The sequence below is a fragment of the Simochromis diagramma genome, unplaced genomic scaffold (genome assembly GCF_900408965.1).
Source record: "Simochromis diagramma unplaced genomic scaffold, fSimDia1.1 OVJJ01000501.1, whole genome shotgun sequence".
In the NCBI taxonomy this organism is placed as follows: Eukaryota; Metazoa; Chordata; class Actinopteri; order Cichliformes; family Cichlidae; genus Simochromis; species Simochromis diagramma.
In genome coordinates, this window is record NW_024387320.1 from 2,040,900 (window position 1) to 2,064,909 (window position 24,010).

Consider the following 24,010-nt stretch of genomic DNA (forward strand, 5'->3'; position numbering starts at 1 on the left):
TGGTTTTGTCCACTATCTGTCTAGTTTAAGTGTTTATATTTTAATGGTTACATTACATTTAATGTGGAATGAATAAATAAAAGTATATTTACAGTGGCCCCTAGAGACAAAGCACATACAAACTTCAAAACACGTAAAAACTCCAAAGCACGTACAAACACCAAAGCACGTACAAACCCCGAAGCACGTACAAACTCCAAAACACTAAAAACTCAGACGCACGTAAAAACTCAGAAACACGTAAAAAAATCCAAAACACGTACAAAACACAACAGAAGTGAGTGAGATGACCTGATGTGCAAAAATCATTGTTACTGTTAAAATAGGTCAGCTGTTCAAGAGTCTGATAGCAGTGGGGAAGAAGGAGTTGTTGAGTCGAGATGTTCTGGATTTCACACTTCTAAACCTTCGTCCTGAGGGCAGAAGTGTGAACAGTCCGTGTTGGGTGTGTGTGGGGTCTTTGAGGATGGAGGCAGCTCTCCTCTGGACTCGTCACTGGAAGATGCACAATATAATGTGAATGGAGCCCGAGTTGGGCAAAAACTGTTATAGCGGCCATGTAGGTGAAACTCCTCCTGATCAGGACAAGGAATCTGATGCGAGTGCAGAAAATATATTGTCATATTATTATCAGTAGTAGTAGTAAACTACAATCATACAAGAACTTTTGGTACATGTCCCAAGTCCTTAGAAAAAGAAACAGAAAGCAATAATAATAATTAATAATAATAATAATAACATAACTTTTACACATAATGTTATGGTCACACACAATGGTCCAGTTAGGTTTAAGAGAAATTAGTAACACTGTTTTTTCATTGCAAGAATTACAGAAAAAACTATGGAAGCTATGAAAAAGGTGAATGCATGACTGAAAACACTGTGAGAAATGAAAATCTGAATAATACAACGTTATTCTAACCTTTCCTCCAAGCTGTTTTTGTAAAGGTCCTTGTTCAGGCACCTGGTCTGGCTTTTTCTGCAAAAGTAAAACTGTGACCATGCAGCGCTTTATTTCACATGTTTTATGAATGACACTAAACTTTGTTCTACAAACTAAGTTCTGATGGGATGCTATTTAAATTGTAAATAAAAACAGGATGCAAAAATTTCCACATCTCATAAACTCAGATTTTATTGACAGTAGAAAATTAAAAATGCAGGAGTGTTTAAATGAATATTTTACTTTTTCATTTAAAAAACAGTTAAAAAAAAACTCATTTTGAATTTGATGGTAGCAACGTATTTTAGAACAACTGGGATAGGGCCACAAGATGTGGCATATCTTCACTGTTGTTTATACTGCAGTATACTATATATGGTACTAACAGGGTCTTGTGACAAAATGAATGTCATATGGCCAGATGGGTCAGTGGTTTGTGTTAATGAGTTTAGGTCTCACTTTAAATTACAAGACATTTTAAAACAATTCCAAGCATTCCTTACTTCAATAACATGATCTAAATAAAAGCTGACTAGATAACATGAATACCCTGATGGGATGTAATGAAGTCTTGGAGGACTGTAGCATTAATCAAGAAATTATAACCATCTGATTTTATACACATTTAATTACTCATGATTACTCATGAAAGTGGCCACTTTCATGAGTAATCACATATAAGTTTTTACTATTTCTTTTCCGTATGGGATAATGCAAACTTTCTTCTCATTGCCTGCTTCTTCTAAAAACAGGGATGTGAAGGATTGAAACTGCCATGCTCGAAGCCAGAGATGTGCCCTTGAGCTGAAGAGGCTACAGTAGCGATGTCCTCCCTCTGATTGTGTTCCCTTGCAGTTCCTGCTTTGAAACAGAAAAATGTCCAAGTCTCGGTGTAACTGTGTATCTGGATGTCTCGTCAGCTTAGAAGTGACCATAGATTGAATTCTGCAACTCTGTATATTGACTCCTCCATGTGTTATTTTTCAAATGAGCAGTGGTACCCTGTGGTTAAGAGAGACCCACATACAAAGACAAAAAATACAAATAAATATTAGGGGAGATTCTAAGATAGGAATTAAGGCAGAGATGTAAGAATGCTAAAGATACAGTGGGGCAAAAAAGTATTTAGTCAGCCACCGATTGTGCAAGTTCCCCCACCTAAAATGATGACAGAGGTCAGTAATTTGCACCAGAGGTACACTTCAACTGTGAGAGACAGAATGTGAAAAAAAAATCCATGAATCCACATGGTAGGATTTGTAAAGAATTTATTCGTAAATCAGGGTGGAAAATAAGTATTTGGTCAATAACAAAAATACAACTCAATACTTTGTTATTGCCAACAAAGGTTATGTTACAGAGGTCAAACGTTTACTATAGGTCTTTACCAGGTTTGCACACACAGTAGCTGGTATTTTGGCCCATTCCTCCATGCAGATCTTCTCGAGAGCAGTGATGTTTTGGGGCTGTCGCCAAGCAACACGGACTTTCAACTCCCACCACAGATTTTCTATGGGGTTGAGGTCTGGAGACTGGCTAGGCCACTCCAGGACTTTCAAATGCTCCTTTGTTGCCCGGGCGGTGTGTTTTGGATCATTGTCATGTTGGAAGACCCAGCCTCGTTTCATCTTCAAAGTTCTCACTGATGGAAGGAGGTTTTGGCTCAAAATCTCACGATACATGGCCCCATTCATTCTGTCCTTAACACGGATCAGTCGTCCTGTCCCCTTGGCAGAAAAACAGCCCCATAGCATGATGTTTCCACCCCCATGCTTCACAGTAGGTATGGTGTTCTTGGGATGCAACTCAGTATTCGTCTTCCTCCAAACACGACGAGTTGAGTTTATACCAAAAAGTTCTACTTTGGTTTCATCTGACCACATGACATTCTCCCAATCCTCTGCTGTATCATCCATGTGCTCTCTGGCAAACTTCAGACGGGCCTGGACATGCACTGGCTTCAGCAGCGGAACACGTCTGGCACTGCGGGATTTGATTCCCTGCCGTTGTAGTGTGTTACTGATGGTGACCTTTGTTACTTTGGTCCCAGCTCTCTGCAGGTCATTCACCAGGTCCCCCCATGTGGTTCTGGGATCTTTGCTCACCGTTCTCATGATCATTTTGATCCCACGGGATGAGATCTTGCGTGGAGCCCTAGATCGAGGGAGATTATCAGTGGTCTTGTATGTCTTCCATTTTCTGATGATTGCTCCCACAGTTGATTTTTTCACACCAAGCTGCTTGCCTATTGTAGATTCACTCTTCCCAGTCTGGTGCAGGTCTACAATACTTTTCCTGGTGTCCTTTGAAAGCTCTTTGGTCTTGGCCATGGCGGAGTTTGGAGTCTGACTGTTTGAGGCTCTGGACAAGTGTCTTTTATACAGATGATGAGTTCAAACAGGTGCCATTCATACAGGTAACGAGTGGGGGACAGAAAAGCTTCTTACAGAAGACGTTACAGGTCTGTGAGAGCCAGAGATTTTCCTTGTTTGAGGTGACCAAATACTTATTTTCCACCCTGATTTACGAATAAATTCTTTACAAATCCTACCATGTGAATTCATGGATTTTTTTCTCACATTCTGTCTGTCACAGTTGAAGTGTACCTCTGGTGCAAATTACTGACCTCTATCATCATTTTAGGTGGGGGAACTTGCACAATCGGTGGCTGACTAAATACTTTTTTGCCCCACTGTAATAAAGATCTTATGACCTCTTCTGACTGAGGAGGAAATTGATCCTCGACTGGATCCTGATTCAGTGTCCTCATCATAAATTTTCTGTTGAGAAAAAGCAGTGACCATATTAATGCTGTCCAGCAGGTGCTTCAGTACTTTATTCTATGACAGCTGGTTAGTAAAGGCACTGTACTTATTACAGTGTATAAGAAACACAAGCCACCAGTCTCTTTGAAAAGTTGCTAATAGTGATAAGGATAATTATTTATAATTGTATTTTGATATTTAAGTAGAGGAATGAATTATAGATGTAATGTATGAAACCATGGTTTTAATTACACGCACCAACATGAAAATGTGAAAAAAAAATATGCGTGTCTATAATGACAGTGGATTTAAATAGTTGCAAATACAGTATGATTACTGTTTGTCAGTTCTTCTAGTTTGTTTTGTATTTTGGTTACTGCAGTAATAGGGTTTAATTTTGCGATATTCTGAAAGGTCTTGATGCATGCTCAATTATCTAGGTAAGGAAATCCCAGAAAGTTGATCCTGTTCTTCTGGATCTAGTGTTTTCATTGGGACAAACATTTCATCACTCATCCAAATGACTTCTTCAGTCTGAACTGACTGCAGGTTTCCCCTTATAAACAGTACATTTGCACGATGACCAATACTAGCATCACTGGTTAACACTGGTCTGTCAAAAAATAAACAAAATAACTGACGTCTCTCAGTCTGGAACAGTTACAAAGCCATTTCAAAGGCTTTGGACTTCAATGAACCACTGTGAGAGCCATTACATGCAAATGGAGAAAACTTGGAACAGTGGTGAAGTTTCCCAGGAATGACCAACTTACCAAAATTACTCCAAGAGAGTTTTTTTGTCGCATTTTTTTGTTTTGTTTTTTGGTATTTTAAAATATGATGGCCAAAAGTAGTTAGGTTTAAGTATGAAAGTGTTAAGCCTTAAAATACCACATTGGTGTACTTTTGTGGTTGTAGAGTGAAAACAAGCAGGTTACCACAAAATAAAAATGGCTTCAGAGTCAGTGTATTAAAACTGCATCTAACTATTTTTATGCTAGTGCCATTTCCTCTTTGCACCTTCGACTCTATAGAGAAAAAAGCCATGAACATGCTGGGTACACCTGTCAAACTTAGAACTAGTTTGCTGTACTTACAAAAATACCAACCAAACTATGCAATTACATTTTCTTTCTTTAATTGTCAAAAAAAGCATTTAGGTTTACTCAAACCTTTGATTATTTTGTAAACTAATAACTAATGAAACTAATAATTCAACTGGTTATGAAATAAAATATTAATTTTAGTAATAAAATAACCTTCTGAGCTCAGTGAATTCTTGGTCTGGTGTGAGCATTCGGCCTGTGAAAACTAATGTAATGATTTTGTTATTGAACTGAATCGAAAGATATCAGTTCATTTAGACTTTATGAATCTGGATTAATCTGCAATGCAGCATATATTTTCTTTATTAGCATTACCTTGCAATTTAATATATGCAATTAAATTTAAATCTTCACTGTGATATGAGCCACAGAAATCAATGCCAATTTCCCTCTTTTTTTTTCTTATTTGATGCACCCTTTCGATATTTGAACACCTGGACATAAACAAAATAAAGCTAAATGGTATGGTAAACATAAGAATAATCATCCAAGGAGACACAATAGAAAATGGCATGTCAGTTTTATGATCAAATCGTTCTCCCCAGCTGACAATAAATGTACAGCAGCACAAAGAAGAGCTACATTCTTCTATCCGTTATGAAGTTAAAAAGGTTTTACTCACCTGCAGAGGAAAACAGCCAACATGATGCCGCATAGAAGAAATCCAATTGCAGTTGACAGTATGGATATAAAATACTTTGAAATGGATTCTGTAAAGCAGCATAGATGTAATTTTCATTGGTTATTGAAGCTTTACTAAAAGTGATTGGGAGATGTTTTTGTTCTACCCACCTTTGGGCTTCTCAGACACAGTTAAATTCCACGTAATGCTCTGTAGGCCATCTGCGCCAGTTATGCTACATGTATAAAGTCCTTTATCCTCAGATTGAGCACTAAAAATAATTATCTCTGTAGGTAACTCGTGATTTATTTTCAGTTTATAAAATGAGAAATTTGAAAAGGTGCGATTCAGCACAATGGAATATTGGAAAACAGATCTGCTGTTGGTCCATGAGATTTGCGTTGCATTTGGCTCAGATATGTTGCAAGTCATTGTCACAGAATCTCCTGTGAACACCATCATATTTCTGTGTCCTTTTCCAACAAACTCTATTGTTTAAAGGAAAAAAAATCATTACAAATATATTTGTATTTGATCTGGATAAAAAGACATAAATATACTCTGTACCTGCAAAGACATGCCACACCACTAATAGCTGAGTGAAGAGCAGTGCTGCTTGGTTTAATTTCAACATCATGATCATCAGACTGAGACAGAAGCAGACTTGAACTTCACTTTGAGCTTTATTTGTATCTGAGGAGGAGCCACCAAAGAGGAAGTGTTCTGCTGCTGTTTTGCTGAACTCAAAAGTCGTGAGTGTGTGTGTTTCATCTTTTGCGGAATAAAACAAGATGTTTTGTGGGAATAATGCATTCATTAGGTTAACAAGAAATTGTCACAATTTAAGTGATTCCCCCACTTGAAATTTAGTCACTCATGTTATAAACGGAAATATCAGATGCACACGATTAAAGGAGAAATTTTCTAGTGCAGTAAAACCACATCTGCATGGTTTATCACACTTTACCCACAAGAGAATTCATAGCTGTACAACATGTTGCATACTTGATCATGTAACTCAGACCTTCCCAAAGTGTGGGGCCCACCCCCTGGAGGGGGGGGACACTGCTAGCACTGGGCGCCCACACAAACGCAAAGCAGGAGATGAAGCATCGCTGAATATGTTTCCAAACCAACTTCATTCTAAGCCAAAGACTAGAAAATAGGGTGAAGCATATCTTCCCTTTGGTTTCACCTGCACAAGTGCCGAGGTAGGTCTCCCCTGCAGAATTGGTTTTCCCTTCGTGGGGAGCAGCACTGGGCTGTTCAAATCACAGACAAACAGTATCCCACATTCTTGATTTTTAGTTCACAAACACTTGTTGTAATGACTAACTACTCCTCACATTTTGGAGATGTTAGCTCTTTATACAGTAAAGTTACAGTGGGATACGAATAACATCAGGCTGATCCTGCCACAATTTGTCCCTCGGTTCTATGGTTCCCTCGAGAGGCATTTTTTGAAAAATGCATTGATAGCAATGTTGAATATTATTACACAGGGAAAAAAAAACAACTACACTTAAAATAATCACACCGTGACGCCTCTGCTTTTTCAAAATGGAGGGACAGTAACTGCATCTGTACCGGTATATGTAAACGTGTAAAACCTGAAGATAGAGACAAAATACTGTTAATCTGACTATCTGCCATTCTGCAATTCATCTCATGTAAACAATAACGTGGTGCACCGCATGACGTGAAAAAAGGCACATACCTTTAACGTTGCGTGACGAACTCTGTATTCCTCGTCCACACGTAAACGCAAAAATCTCAGTTTTCGGTGATTTGAAACGCCGTTTACGTGTGGACGAAACAGCTGCGTTTTCAAAAATAACCGTGTAGGTGCGGACCTAGCATACAAGAGTTAGTAGTTTATTTTATAATTTATTGCAGTTTACTTGTATTTGCTTCTAAATATTTGAGTTGTGAAATAATGCAAACATCTGGACAAAGAGAGCAACTGTACTGGAGGAGGTAAACCCAAGATCATATAATGTGAAACTCAAAAGACAATGGGATCATCGGAAGGACAGTGTGATGACAACAACACACCACCTGTGAAGGACAGTGTGGAGCAAAGAGACCAGTCACCCATTGTCAGAAGATCAGCACGCTCTATCAAGCCACCTGATAGACTAAACCTTTAAGCGTGTGTGTGTGTGTGTGTATGTATATATACACATACACACATACACACACACACACACACACATACACACACACACATACATACACACACACACACACACATACATACACACATACACATACATACATATATGGAACTTTCTGCATTATTGTGTGTTCAGTAGTTTACACTGTCACAAATGTTTGTGATGTAATTCAAGCTATGCAATGTTAGGTATGTTTCCACAGTGTTGTTCAGCAGTTAACATCTAAAGAAAAGGGGATGTGTTGATAGGAGTTATGTGGGTTAGTTCAGCTTCACCACTAGGGGGGTGTCTAAACCAAATTGTGATATATACTGTGTCGTAGAAGCAGCGGCGGTCTATGTTTACATGCATGGATGTGAGCCACGTTAAAATAAAGAAGCTTGCTCACTACTACTGATGTTTTATTAAAAACACGACAGGGGGGTCGGAGGGGCGCGAATATTTTTCTTGTAAAACAAAGGGGGGCCTAGCAATAAAAGTTTGGGAACCACTGATGTAACTGAACTTGTTACTCCTGGCCTATCCTAATTTGGAATAAACATGGAATGGTGAAATAAAGACTTTCTTTACAAAGTTCTGATGTTTCACTGAAAAGTGTGATAACTTGCCCTCACTTAAGTATGAACAATGACTCAACAGTTTTAAAGAGAGGTTTATTCATTTATCATTCAGAACCTCATTGATAGACTATTAAAATAAATAAAATAATAAAAACCACAGTGAAATGCAATATTTCTCATTCTGTTTTTTTTTCTTTTCTTTTTTTTAATAAACTAATGTACTCATGAATGCTTCATCTTAGATTATGTTTGCTTTTTGATCCTCATTGTACTGGACTTTGGACGAAATGTTAGCACTTTGAGGAGTTGCATGCAGTACTTTTTTATTTCCGTATCAGGGATCAATTACATGGGCAGGTTTTAATGTTTACAGTTGGTGAGTCCTGTTTTGTATCTCTGAGTGCAAAGAGGAAGTCATTTGTGGTCCTCATTCTCACAATAGGCTGCTGCCTTGGCGATTATCAAAGTAAAATTGATTGCGACAAAATCTCATTGCTAAGGATCAGCCTCAGTGCTGTGATGTCTCCTCTCTCTGGGAGCGACAAATCTGGGAGCAGTGGGTGAGAAAGTCACAAACATTATGGTTAAAATAAGACTCGGAGAGACCAAGCTGAAAATATATCTTTTATATCAGTGGCGTAGCTCAGAAAGGGACTTCTCTGATACACTCATGATCAAGCTTAATTAATTATATATTGTGAATCAATGGAAAATAAGCTAATTATAGACACAAACATATACACTATGCTTAAGATGCCATACTAATCACCACCAAAATATCTGAATGAATGAATGAATAAAGTGGCCATTTGTATAATATTGATAAAGAAGATTGTAGGACTGTATTATCCATTCATCCATCAATTCCACTTATTCTTATGAGAGTCGTGGGTGTATACTAAATAAGAATGTAGTACCAGGGATGGGACAAAAAATCAGCCTGGGCATTTTGACTAGTGACCGGCCCACCATGGTATTATGGGAAAAGCCATAAAGCCTTTATAATAAACTTAAACCTACACCATCCTTCCTATTCTGGTATTCTAAACAGTACTTAGCAAAAATATAAAACGAACTAATTTATAATTACATATACCTAACTAATAGGGTTGCCAAAAAAATAGGGAACCCCCCCGCCTCAAGATGCTTAACTGACAAAACCGATTTTAATTTAATGCATGTATAAAACAAACGCACAGAAATCTATTATTTTTCTCCAGTAATTAAATAGATTCAACATCTTTCTTCAACAGAATTGCAGACTGCACAGATGGTACCTTCCCAAAGGAAAGAATACTATAACTTACAATAATGGATTTCTATACATTTTACATCAGATGAAAACTTTGGTTGTAAGATAATTATTTATTAAAAGCTAAAGACTTTAAATGAGAATAAGAAAGAAAAGTATTTCTTTGTGCAGCCATATGGCCTATGGTTGCCTGCTCATCCCAGCTGGTTAAACCAGTGCCCTACTTTTAAACACCTTTAAACTAATATTTTCTTGGATTTAGTCCAAAAGGGTTCAAAGTGCTGTTGTTTTATTTTATTTCTGTTTTGTTTTCTAAAATAACATAAATTTACTCCAGCAGCATTAACATAGGCAGATGAGTGACAGAGCGGTGGTTGTAAGCAAACTCCCCTGTGGAGGTTATTATTTATTCGGGTGTGTAACTTAGGAGTTAACCCACTGAAAGACAAACTGTCATTGTATGATATGTTGAAACCTCCCTTTGTCAATGAAAGATAATCCTCAGAGTTTACACAAGACAATTTGTTGTGTGTGTTCCGCTTTCTTATTGGCAGGATTTCATCAGGAGCCACTAATGATGCAGTTCTCTTTGACTACATGTCAATCAAGCTAAACAGCTAAAATAATGACGTGCTTCTTATGCTTCTGCTTCTGAGATTTAAGAACATATATATATATTTTTTTTTCTCACTACAGCTATGGGACCCAGTTCACTGTTGATGATCTCATGAGCACATCCTATGGGACCTGAAGTTTCTCTATGTGAGTTTCTAATACACTTTTTATTATGTTTCTAATTTCTAGCTATCAGTTGGAAATTACTTACAGTCATGGAGATTATTGTGTAGAATACCATCAGTATTATGTTTATGTTTTAGGAGGTAAATCAGCTTTAGTGTAAGAAAAACTAAATACTTTTTTAAAGCTCATTTACATTGTTTAGTTTTTTTGGTGTTTGTTTTAAACAACAACAACAAAAAGATTTATTCCAAGCAGTTCATGTTAACATCACATTAAAAAGTGTGCTTTTTTGTTTCGAATCAGATAAACATCTGACAAAATAGCTGGTTTAGTTAACCTGTTTGGTATTAAACGCTAGTAAAGTAATCCAATGAATGTGTCTGAATTTGCAATTTTGAAAAAAGTTAGATCACCCCTCTTACTTTTCAAATTGACGTCCAGCTTTTGTTCAAAATATTTTTAAAGTCCATGTAGATTCCTAAAGTGACTGATAATAAAACATATTTTAAAATGTCTGTTTTGCCTTTTCTTGTATTAGAAAATGTAACTGCAACTTGCCTTCACCTAAGAAAGCATTGAAAAATCATTCCCTCAAAAGAATGAAGCACCCTCAAGTAAATAACTTTGTTAATTAATAATTGATTTGTTAATTTTTTTGACTTCATGTTTAAGGAAATAATAACCTGTTAGATTAAATACATAAATAAAAGTTATTTTTTGTGATCTTTCATTATGCAATCAAAGCAATATCATCAACATCATATGACCACCTTAACCTGAATGTAGGACATAAACCACGCAAAATTTGTGGGAAAGTGTCTGAATCCTAAAAAAAAGAATGCATAAATAAACACATTATAAACAGTAGTTTTAATAATATTTGATGAATGAATGGATTTTGTCCTTTAATAATATTATTGAAATCACAGATTTATCTCATTTTAAGATTACTGTTGAAATACCGTTTTTTTTTTTTTTTTTTTTAATTATATCTTATTTGGAATGGACAAGAAAAATCCATCAAACTAGCAATATATGAATAACATGAAAACAGAGTCCCTCCAGGTTTTTAGAGTTAAGTCCAGGACAGCAAATGATATGATATTCAATGACTCATATAACATAAGGATAGAACACATTATATGGAGAAAAGTCTGCAAACTTTGTGTCATCATATTGAAATTATAACATAGTTTAACTTAAAAGTATTCAGAAGTAATTTCAGCTTGGTGGAATGATGTTGTTATGTCCGCTCAGTCATAGAAACAGGTTTCAGCGCAGAGTTGCATTCATGATTGCGACATCAGAATATCTCTCCTTTTATCTTGGGGTGACTGTGTGAGCATGTACTCGTCTCCTTGAAACAAATTGTCAGTTTCAAAAGAAACAACAAAAACTGAAAATCAAGTAGGAAAACCCTACATTTATAAAATTCACACAGTACTCTGGAGGGCATTTTTTGGTAGTGTTCTAATGTCCCATTTTCTGGAAGGGAACATGAGGTTGCTTCTGTTTCCTCAGTCCTGTCACATTAACCCCCCAAAAAATGCAGCCCAAACAGCTGATAAGTTTACGCACTGTTGGGGTTCTTTTTATCTAAGGCAAGAGAGGGTCTCAGTCCCAATCCAAATTTTCACTCATTTACTGCCTCAAGCAGTTAAAAAAAAAAAAATTATGTATATGGATTTCTTTCCCATTAAAAAAAAAAACCACAGTCTGCAGGAGTTTGCTGTAGCCAATTTCCGGAAGACACGTAGCCCTAATTTGGCAGTAAAAAAATATATAAACAAGAATGTGCTTCTCTCTGATTGGTCAAAAAACCATTGGGGAGGGCCATAGTTTAGACTTAAGCCCCCTGTATTGGCGCACAGGTTGATCCTAACCTCTTGGCGCTCTTCTTCTACTCCATTGGGTGCAGCTTCACTGTCTGACTATCTCTTCTTACGCACACACACAGACACACACACTGGCTTGCCTCTCCTTTACATGTTATCTAGTTTCGTACAGCAGAGGCATACGCCTGAGGCAGCTGTTGAGAGCTATCGAGCTATTGTTTGTTTGACCTCATCCTGGTTCACTCCCACATTCCTGCAGACAGGAAGTTTTAGGTAGTGAACCATTGGTGTACATTAACATTAGCAGAAGTAGACAATGAAAGTAGGAAATACCCGCAAACTGGCATTTCTCATTATACAACGTCAACAAATGCAAATGAATAATGCTTTGTGAACAGACCAGTTTCTGTCTTCAGAACAGTGTGTATGTCTATTAACTCTCAACAACGTTCCTGCATATGAGTTGTTTAGAAGTCATCAATACATTTTAGCTACAGATAATAATGTGGATTATACAGTGATACATTCACATTATGCCATAACATTGTGATACCTAGACTGTCTGTTAAATGGCTGTTTACAAACTGACATGGAGCAGTGTAATACTTAATGTTGCTCTTAACTACTTAATATAATACTTAGATAAAGGATCTTGTTCCTCGAACCAGTAATCATACAGGTGTGTATTGGTGTTACGCAAGAGCCTTCCAAGCTGGTCAAAAGTTAAATAATAGACAATTAATGTGAGCACCCTACAGCAACTTTCAGTCAAAAAAGTTGATATTTATATGTATCACAAAATTGGAAATATATTTTTTTTGTACACACGTGTAATTTAGTTGCACTCAAGATCAGAAAAGGCAAACAGGTATTCACGAAGCCTTAGGACGGTTAGGAGTCTTTCGCAGGCAAAACAAAGGTGTGGAGAAAAAAAAAAAAAAAAAGGTGTGGCTGCCTCACAGGTAAGAGACGTCACACAATGCCATGGTTACTCGCTCAGCCTTAGAACAGTCATAGGATGGGCTGTTAATCCCCTGGAAAGCTTTAACAGTGCTTGGTGTCTGCTCTAGTCTGTCCCTGTGAAACAAAATGCCAGCGTTGACATGAATTTTTCAGCGAAACAACATCTCCTCAGTTTTTTCTTTGTATAACTGGACAAGGGGAAAAGCTTACATTTTTAGAAAACTGAATGTTAACATCCAATGAAGGTATGTAACCTTTTTAAATGCATTTTTGTCTCTCATGTCTCTCAAATAAGGGAGTAGGAAAGAAAATGGTCACTAGTTGAGAGATATTTCTATAGAAAATTTGAATAAATATGAAGCTAAAACATTACTTTAAGGTTTTATCCATTTAATGATTCTGAGGGATCCTGAGGGATCATTAAACTGATAAAACAGCCCATGTGAGGTAATGGCACTCTAATAACTTGCATTTAATAATTGGATGAATTGATTTGTTTGAAAGCAAAACCACTGACAGAAAGATATCTCAATACCTTATCTCTCCTCTTAGCCAAGAAATGGTGGAAGGTGTGAAACCAGCAGAGGATGGGAGGTGGTGCAAGTTTTCCCGGAACAAGTATTTCGTCTTTATTCTGGTATTTGCTGGTCTGTTCCTGATTTACAACAGAAATACAATAATACCAGATGAAAACCCAAAAAAGTGGATGCAAAATCCATCAGCAAATTTGTTGAATTTCTTCAGTGGTCAGAGACTAAACATATCCTCACTAAACACTACAACTAATGACAACTCCATTTCTCAAAATACAACTGTACCACCAACACCTGTTCCTTACGTGTCTCCTGGACCATATTTAGTTGAATACCCCCATGACTACCAGTACATCATAAATGAGCCACAGAAATGTGAACAGGAGAAGCCATTTGTGGTTCTGATCGTTCCTGTGGCCCCAAACAATAGGCAACACCGTGGCATCATCCGCAAAACCTGGGGGAGTGAAAGTCTTGTCCTGGACAAAGTGGTGAGGCTGTTCTTTTTACTGGGGCTGCACACCGGGGAGGAGGTGGAGCAGGTCCAACAGCAAGTACTTCAGGAGAGCAAAGAGCATCACGACCTGATCCAGAGCAACTTTGTGGACTGCTACAAGAATCTCACCATTAAGACCATGGTGATGCTGGAGTGGCTAACTGCACACTGCTCCAGCCCCTCTTATGCTATGAAGATTGATTCAGACATGTTTCTGAATGTACATAATCTTGTCAGTATGCTCTTGAATGCTCAAAAAGCAAACTATATGACTGGGCTTGTGGCAAGAGGCGGTACAGTACTGCGAGATCCAAGCTCTAAGTGGTACCTACCTCATGACATTTATGCTCCGCCACAGTACCCCCGCTATGCTCTGGGCCTGGGCTACATTTTGTCTTTAGACCTCCCAAAAAAGCTCGTTGAGGCATCCAGACATGTTAAAGCAGTTTACATTGAGGATGTGTATTTAGGGTTGTTAATGCAGCACCTGGGCATTCCTCCCACTGACCCCCCAAACTGGGGTTACTTCCATGTATTTCCTTTGCAATATAGTCGATGTGCCTTCTCCGGGATAGTAGCCACCACAACTTATCCAAACACTAACCGTGAGCAGATCTGGAATGACTTTAAAAACCCAGGCCCATACTGCTAACCATAAACTGAAAAAATAAAATAAAAATGCAACATGAAACAACAGGGCAGACTTTCCATGACTCTTTAAAAAAAAATATGTATTTTTATATTCACATATAGGCTATTATGATACTCATGTAAAATCCCCTAATCTCAAATTTTATTGAAACTGAACTAGTATTGTTCCACTGTATATTTAAACTACACAGTCAGCCGTTTTATGTAGTTTATTATTTAAAGAGTGACATTTTACATATCTGAGTCTTTGTTAATCAAGTTTAAAAACTGTCAAAGTGAAAACGTGCAGTCACACCGGTTCTTAAGACGTTACAAAACATGATCCCTGACTGTGTTCTCAAGTTACAGTCCTCTCTGTGTTCACAGTTTCTGGGAAATGCAAGGTACACATGAAAGAAACAGATATCCTTAAGCATATTGACCTTACAGTGTATTAAATGGATATTTTGAAACAGGTCAGTGTATGATAGAATTTATTTCTCACTGCGATTAAGAAGTTGAGAATTTTCCAAGGTGCATGAATAACATTATAAACAACCTCTACCTTTGACGTCTGTTGCATATGTCCTATCAAACGGTACCCATGCATCAATTATGGGAATATACATAACATAGGGAGTGAAATAAATTTATCCCTGTGGCCCTAATTTTTAATTACTTTTTAAACTTTAGTGTAGAAAATTATTTCAAACATGAGATTTCTGTTGATGTGTGTAGAAAATAGTTTAAGGCTTGAAGGACGTTCTTCTTGCTTTACTCCTTCTGTTCATGTTCTAGGCCTCATCTTTACTTACCATACTGTATATATAGAGGAAGTGATGTCTTCCAAAAAAAAACAAAACCAAAAAAAAAAAACCCCTTTTTTAACGCCTGTCTGAATGTTTCTTGCACTAAAAAAAACAGGCTAATATCAACCAGGTCACCACTGACATATCTAGAGTTTTTGTTTTAAAGGTTTTGTTTTATGTTTAATAAATAAACTGTCAGAAACTCCACTTACATTTTTATGAACTTTTGGATATTTAGTGATACGAATAGGATAAAACATTAAAAAAACGACTGCTGCCTACACTTACCTTGGATGTTTTGAAATGTTTTTTGCACCTGGGCTAAAGACCGCTTGTGGTTCTGTACAGTAAATACAATTTTTTTTGTCAAAAGTATTTTTATTGAATTATAATATATAATTAGAATATAACTTTAACAGGTACATTATGAATACATTCCATGTGTAAATATGGTTTTATTATTATTATTATTATTTTTAAAGTTTACAGGGCAATATTAGTTTAAAGTAACTTCTATGAAAACAGGGTTTTTTCTGTTATTACCACTTAGACCAGGGCTGGGTAGTTCCAGGCCTCGAGGGCCGGTGTCCTGCAGGACATGTTGAGGAGCTAATTTAGCCATTTAAATCAGCTGTGTTGGTTCAAGGACACATCTAAAACCTGCAGGAACACCGGCCATCGAGGCCTGGAGTTGCCCACCCCTGAGTTAGACAAATATTTACAACTGCTGACTATTACATTAGGCTCTTCTGAATATCTGTCTACGTTAAGCATTGCAATTAAGTGACCAATAACTGCTTAATGTATTTTAAAGTAAAGCTGTACATGAAGGTACTGAATAGATCTTTTTTACATTTACAATTCTGACATGTGAAGTGTGTAACAGTGAAAATCTTAGACACTTTGTGGCTATTTTGTACACCGCAATTAAACAATGGGATGAAATGGAACGAGTTGAACCTGTATGTCGACTGATTTGTGTGTGCAATAAATAACTGATACAGCTAAGTTTTAGGAAATGTGTCTGTTATGTGTATTTTTTTTTTTTTTTTTTTTTTTTTTTTACATGTATGTGTGTACTTTCATGGCTCTTTCATCATCCACTTACCTTTCATCTGGAACTCAGTTATGTTTTTGTAAAATTTGCCAACAGCTGTTAAAAATATCTCTTTTCATTTTAAATAGAACAAGACTTAATTGATTAATATGGCAATGTTATCTACAGACACCCACAGTAAGTTAACCTTGTAACTTAGTGGCAGCAGGTCATACAATATTACAGTTGTGGTTACCTTGTTCTCCTTAGACGTTTCCACAGATGAAATCCAGAAACAGCTGTGAGAATTGGCTCAGAAAAATACACGGAGGTGTATTTTCTCATATGTAGCACACAGCAGGATACAGTTAAGTTAATACAAGTTTTCACAACCACTGACAAGGACCTTGTACTTTTGATTATCAGCTTCCAGCAAACTAAGTTGGGGGAATGGGAATGGTATTCTGTAATGTACATGCATGTTAAATTTAACTTTTAAAATAAAAACAGAAGATTTGCTCCTTCGTAGGGTCTCCCAAGGGAAAATGGTCCTGTGTAAGGGGCCCGGCAAAGCGTTTTAGAGATGAGAGAAAGATCAAGGGAACATTTAATCATTGTAGGGGCTCACCATGGAGCCAGGCCTTTTCTCTCTGCTTCATTATGTATCAGTGGTTATTGGGGGACCACGACACTGCTTCGAACTTACAGGTCAACTATGTACAGACAGTTTTCACAGTGTTTCACACACAGATTTTTCATCCATCTCCTCTGCTCTCCTTCCTTTTTTTGCTCAACGTCACAGGTCTCACCATTCTATTAAGATCAAATTGGAAGTGATGACTTGCAGCTGTGGCAGCCAGACTCTCCTGACTCCAACCCTGAACCCTCTGCTTCACCTCTCCCCTGCAGTTGAGCCACAAGCCACACCCTGTCACCACACTCTGCTTTGTGGACTTTTCCTTCTTTCCCCTCTTTCTGTAAGGCCATTTCTTTGTTTTTGTCTTTGTCTGCTTGTATTTTGCCAAATGGGTCATTGTAACCCTGGGCCAATGGAAGAAAAGATTCTACTCCCTGTAGTAAAACAGTCGACTCAGTAAACTCTGTTTCACTGAACTCTGCTTTTCTCCTGAGTATATTTTTTATTGGATAAATATATAACACATTTCACCAAAACGTTAGGGAAGGCATTTTTACAATGAGCCAACACTGCTTCCATGGTGTAAAACCCGAGATTACAACATTGACTTAACTTGATTAGATAACCAGTACTTCTTGTTCTTTCGTTTACAAGTTTGCATGCGTAATCAACACAGCACAGATTTCCAGACTTTTCTACTTTTATCCTTTGCCGTGCAACAGATTTGTGGACTTAGAATGATTTAGACCCCACTCCTACAAAACTGCTCAAAAAAGTCCTGCCGTTGATTGATGGTTCAATCTCTAATAATCAGCTATGTACTGCAGGCCTTCAAGCTGGCAGTAGTTAAACCATTTCTTTAAAAAAAAACAAAAAAAAAAAACCCACCATCTCTGGACTATTAAAACCCAATTCTTTGATCACCATGATAGAACAGAGAAAACCCGACTCAGAGTGGTCAAAACATTTATATTTCTTTATTCAATCATCTTCTGGAAGAGAGAGCCCTGCACAGCCCCAAAAACCAGTTGAAGAAACTCTAACATTAGAATTTAAAAATGTGTCTCATATAGGTGTTATTTTCGTCCTAAGAATATATTTATTACATGACAGAACCCAGCTGTCTTAACTAATAATAGGACAATCTCCAACCTTCCTTTCACATCCAAAATTCTTGAAAGAGTAGTTGTCAAACAGCTAACAGATCATCTGCAGGGAAATGGCTTATTTAAAGAGTTTAAGTCAGGTTTCAGAGCTCATCACAGCACAAAAACAGCTTTAGTGAAGGTTACAAATGATCTTATGGCCTCTGACAGTGGACTCATCTCTGTGCTTGTCCTGCTTGATATAGTGCAGATTAGATTAGAGATATCCTTTCTCAGAGTGACGCTGAAAAACTAGTTCATGCATTTATTACTTCCAGGCTGAACTACTGTAATTCATTATTATCAGGATGTCCTTAAAACCCCCTGAGAAGCCTTCAGTTAATCCAAAATGCTGCAGCAAGAGTTACTGACAGGGACTAGAAAGAGAGAGCATATTTCTCCTGTATTGTGTTTCCTTCATTGGCTCCCAGCTGAATCCAGAATTGAATTCATAATCATGCTCCTCACATACAAGGTAATAAATAATCAGGCCCCATCTTATCTTAATGACCTTGTAGTACAACATCACCCTATTAAAGCACTTCACTCTCACACTGTGGGCTTACTTGTTGTTCCTAGAACCTTCAGTTCTCAGGCCTTCAGTTAGGAGCCTTCAGTTTGTGTGCCCCTCGTCAATGGAACCAGCTTCCAGTTTGGATTCAGGAGACAGACACTATCTCTACTTTTAAGATTAGGCTTAAAACCATCCTTTTTGCTAAAGCATATTAGTTAGGGCTGGATCAGGTGACTCTGAATCCCCCTTATTTATGCTGCAATAGGGCTGTATCCCAATTCAGGGTCTGCAGCCTTAACGGTCTACAAGGGCCGCGTACTCAAAGACAGCTAAGGCTGGAAGTGGGAGGCTTGTGAAATGGGACAGTCCAGCCTACAAAATTCCGTCACCAGCTGGACACGCCCTTACCACTTCTCCGATGGATGCGGAAAACATACTCGCTACAACAAGTCCCTCGTCACAGACGAGTGATTTTGTTGCGACTAATCCAAAACCACGTTCAGGTAGAGTGGAGGGGGAGAAAAAAAAAAAAAAAAAAAAACACCACACACCACATACTGATACTATGGGCAGAAATCTGTGCCATCAGAAACTGAATTTGAATAAGTTCAATTTGAATTGCTCAGATTGAATCTGAATTGTAACTTGAATAAATGCTTTTGAAAACTGAATTTGAATTAGTCTAATTTGAAATTGAATTTATGGTTTGAAAATGATCATCACCAAATTGAAATTTAATTTTATATTTTGAAAATGAATTGATTTGCTTTGAAACTGCATTTTATCCTTTAAAAATTCAGCTCTCGAATAATTTCAGTTTCACTTCTCACCATTCAGTTTCAGTTCTACAATTCAATTTCAGTTCCAAAATTCAGTTTTTTGGAACTTACATCCGGTTCCGGTTCAAGCGCAGATTAATAGAACTACGTTTTACTAGCGGACCGAAAGTGTTACCGACGGGAATCTACAGCGTCTTGAGCTGAATTAAGACTTCTGAAGTCATTCGTCATGTCGAATGACCAGCGGATAAACTCTCAGGTTAATAATAAATGTATTACATGTATAAGAACAAGCATCATGTTAACAATTGATAGCCGTACAGTAACTGTTATGCTTATTGCAGCTGTTAGCTAAAAATGCTAATTTAGCGTAGTTTGCCCTGAATTCAGCTTTGACAAACAAATATGATCGACTGTTTCTAGTAGAATTCCAAAGTTGTCATCTTGGACCCTCTCAGAGTACCCCCTCTGTATGCTTGCAGAGACCCCCACAGTAGGGAAACATGCAAAACTGTGCCCAAACCTTTGTATTTTAGCTTTATTTATGCCTTACACAGCATCCCAACTCTTTAGCTAAAGTTATTAAGTTAGCTAAAGTGAATAGTTAGTTTATCTGTATATAAAATGTATATACAATGCTTGTACATCACTTGTTGTTGCTGTTATTTTATTGTATATTAAAAATTGTAATATTGCTGCAGTAATCGCGGCCAGTCTGCCGTAGCCATACGAGAGTGTGCGGCGAGCCATTTGCACTGATACAACACCGTTGTTTCCATTCAGGAAATAAAGTGGCAACGATCGATCAGAGACTCCTTGTCTTTTTAAAAACACTACACAACGCAGAGTCGAGGAGTCTGTTTGGGCCGAACTGTTGCAGCGGGATGAAGCAGAAACCGGTTACACTGGTTTGTAACCGGTTGTACAATGTATATACAATGCAGTATATACACACACACAATGCTTCGAACCATGTTGTACAATGTATATACAATCTGTATATACAATGCTTCGAACCATGAGTCGACCAGTTGGTTAGACAATTGGTCGACTCATGGTTCGAAGCATTGTGATGATTCATTTGCTCTACTGCGCCATCAAGTGGACAATTCAAGTGAAGCGGGCTCTGTGATTATAATGATGTGTAAACCTCTAAACTGAATAAATAAATTGTTTTCTTGGTTATTTATCCCGAATATTGTCTCAGTATGTGTGAGACAAAAGAGAAAGTGAAAAGTATCAGGACAGCGTTTTGGTATGATTGTGTAACTGTTAGCCTCAGACAGTCAGTCAATAGTATAATTCAGATCATAGATCAGCATATTTGTATAACTATAAAAAGAAAGCTGACACTTTCGAGACTTTATCTAATGTGTAAGCATCACAGCAGATGCCTTTGTGTCAACATAGCTGAGGCTAAAACAGAAAAACAATTTTATAAAAATATTCAGCAGTAGATCAAAACCGAAAGAAAACCATTAATCAACAAATGAACATTACCTGATGCTGCTGAATTGAAACAGAGCAATTAGAGGTTTTATTAGAGACACACCTTAGCGTTTTGCAATTTTGCATAATATTAAAAAGTTTAAATTATTTTAGTAGCCTATTGAACGGCAGAAATTAGGTTTTCTTTTCGGAAGTATTTAAATGGGAAAGAACAGCGGCTGACAAACAACGGAGGTCTTATGCGTAACAAACAAGCGAATAATGCAGAAAACAGATTTTTAGACGGGAAACTGTTCTTGAAGTATACTGTGTGTGTGTGTGTGTGTGTGTGTGTGTGTGTGTGTGTGTGTGTGTGTGTGTGTGTGTGTGTGTGTGTGTGTGTGTGGAGTGTGTGTGTGTGTGTGTGTGAGAGAGCTGTGCATTTTATCCTGGTGAAAGCAAAACAGCAAAAGTCAGAGGAAATTCATGACATGTTTATGTGAAGCCTAGTTTGGATCTCCTTTTTCTGCTGGTTCGGTCAATATTGTTTGAAGAGAAATAAAACCTGCAGCTTCAGAATCAGCGCAAAAAATGCATAAACACGAAGCACGACCCGCCGACTGATTAGAATCAGTGAACTGTTGGCTTTCAGCCCCGACCGTGTCCGTGCTGTCTGGTGAGACAGGTGACATCTCACTGATTCTGATGCGTCAGCGGTCAGCGCCTTGTGTTTATGTCTTTGTGCAGAATCTGTGTACCTCCTCTCATTTACTGTTTGGTGGTGGAAATGTAGTAATATTTATATTAAAAATCGATTCAGGATTTTAATGAATTGATATCACGTTATCCAAGCTGGAATCGATTTTAATCGATAATCAAAACCTGCTCCTAGTACCTGTGTAATCATGCTTTATGTACATCTGGATAATGACACAAACTAGTGTTTGGTGCTTCACTTTTTAATAAACTAAAAGACAGAAATCAGATTATAGGATGTGTAGTGTTGTTTATTTTAAATTTTGGTGTTTATCATTTGTGATATTTATTACTGTGTGCATACTTTATTAGGAGAGACAAAATTTTAAAAAAAAACAAAACAAAACAAAAAACAAACAACAACACCACATCTCTTCCTTGCTGGTTCCATCGAAGAAGAAATGCACAAGTAACTATGTAGCACGTACGTAATCCAATTCCACAACACAGTGTGATGGGGAATCAGATGTTTTTCTGCCCATTTTATTTCGAATCTGGCGCGAACCGGTGAACCAGTCCCTGAATCAGTCACATGGTACGGACTGCCCGCGAGGCCTCGAACGTCAATGCATACGTAATCAAAGCAAGCCTCGAGACGCGCTTCGCAAAAACGCCCCCGAGATTACCCGACACACGAGTCGACGCTTCGACACATCACTAGGATACAGCCAACGCTCAGAGCCCCTGCCTTAAGAAGAGCACGAGAGCAACTGCAAATCACCGGTGATTAGCTGCAGGCGCGTATGCCAAGGGCAGGAGCCCCATCTGAGCTCCGAGAGAGAGAGAGAGAGAGAGAGAGAGAGAGACTATTTAGAAAAGAGTGAAAAAAACGATACTCAGGGTTGAGTAACCCCGAACTGTCCAAGTCGGAATATTGGGTTTCAGAAAGGCTGATAACAATTAGTTCAATCAACTCGGAGTTACTTTAACCCCAAGTTAAGCGCGCGCGCGAGGATACATAAAGCCCTGATTAGTGGAGCACAGATTAAGCGAGTCACCATGGAGACTGAGGGAAAGAAGGCGCGGTCAATGTATTTTACAGCGCTTGAGGCCGAAATTCTGATTGCAGCATATGCCGATAACATGCAAATTCCGCGGAAAAAAAAAAAAATAACACAGCCTCAGCTGCAAAACAAAGGGAACATGCATGGCAAAACATAGCCGACAGAGTCAATGCGTGAGTGTTAATTTAAACATTGAGCTAGGGATTTCCACCCATGTAACACGTTATTTTATTATATTTTATTTTATTTTTTATTCCATACATTTTATTTTGTGATGTGATGTGAGCGCAGGTGCAACCCAACAGGCCCCAAACGTTCCTGGCAGCAAGTAAAAATGAAATATAAAAATATAGTCCAAACAGGTAAGGTGTAATTGTATTATTTTTTTCTCTCCTCGGGTCTGGATGTTTTATTTTTGACTGAGACATGGACCTCTCCGGGTGAGTTCATCCCCTTTTCTGAACTTCTCCCTTCTGACTGTGCCTTTTTTAGCTCATCGAGGCTTACTGGTAGAGGTGGTGGCTTAGCCTCGGTTTTTAGAAATAAACTTGAGGCACGGCTGCTACCCTCCCCAACCTATTCTAGCTTTGAAGCTCAGCTATTGGAATTGACTGGCCCTCGAACTACTCTGTGTGTCGTGGCTTATCGTCCGCCTAAATATCATAAGATGTTCATCTCTGAATTTGCTGATTTTTTGGGTTCTATTCTTTTTAAATATGATTCTGTAGTTATTTCTGGTGACTTCAATATTCATGTTTGTTGCATGGATGACCACCTGTCTAAAGATTTTTCTGCATTGACTGACTCTTTTAATCTTACTCAATGGGTAAATGAACCTACTCATGTTAAGGGTCACACCCTTGATCTGGTTTTTTCATTTAATGTGGATATATGCATTAAGGAAATTAGTAATACTGGACTTTCTGATCATTCCCCGGTCATCTTTGACGTTGACCTGGGTATCACTGACCCTTACTTGGAGGTTCCTCTCCATCCTACTCGGACTATTAACGCCGATACTGTGGTCAACTTCTCTACATCTTTTGTTAATTCTTCATTTAATATGTCGGACTGTTTTATCCCACACACACTTGAGAATTTTACCAATACTTTTTTAACTACATGTTCCTCGAGTCTCAACACTGTTGCACCTATCAAACACAAACGCCCCAGAACCTACTCGCAATGCTGGTTAAACGACTCTGTCCATGTTCTACGGCGTTTGTGCAGGCGCGATGAGAGGAGGTGGAGGAATGACAGACTCCAGTCATCATATGAC

General features: G+C 37.9%; 1 protein-coding gene and 1 long non-coding RNA gene across 2 annotated transcripts; both read left to right on the forward strand.

Annotated features, from left to right (window-relative positions):
• Positions 1 to 9,862: 9,862 nt before the first annotated feature.
• Positions 9,863 to 17,581, forward strand: LOC120717566. Its single transcript, XR_005692229.1, has 2 exons — positions 9,863 to 10,187; positions 17,271 to 17,581. It is a non-coding gene; the product is annotated as an uncharacterized LOC120717566 (long non-coding RNA).
• LOC120717563 (beta-1,3-galactosyltransferase 1-like) lies at positions 11,808 to 16,451 on the forward strand. Its single transcript, XM_040005669.1, has 2 exons — positions 11,808 to 13,209; positions 13,517 to 16,451. The coding sequence occupies exon 2, from the start codon at positions 13,524 to 13,526 to the stop codon at positions 14,643 to 14,645; it is 1,122 nt and encodes a 373-aa protein (XP_039861603.1). The 5' UTR covers positions 11,808 to 13,209; positions 13,517 to 13,523; the 3' UTR covers positions 14,646 to 16,451.
• Positions 17,582 to 24,010: the final 6,429 nt, after the last annotated feature.

Excerpts from the sequence above, each read along its gene's own strand:
- LOC120717563 (XM_040005669.1), top strand. The coding sequence starts at position 13,524 with ATGGTGGAAGGTGTGAAACCAGCAGAGGATGGGAGGTGGTGCAAGTTT.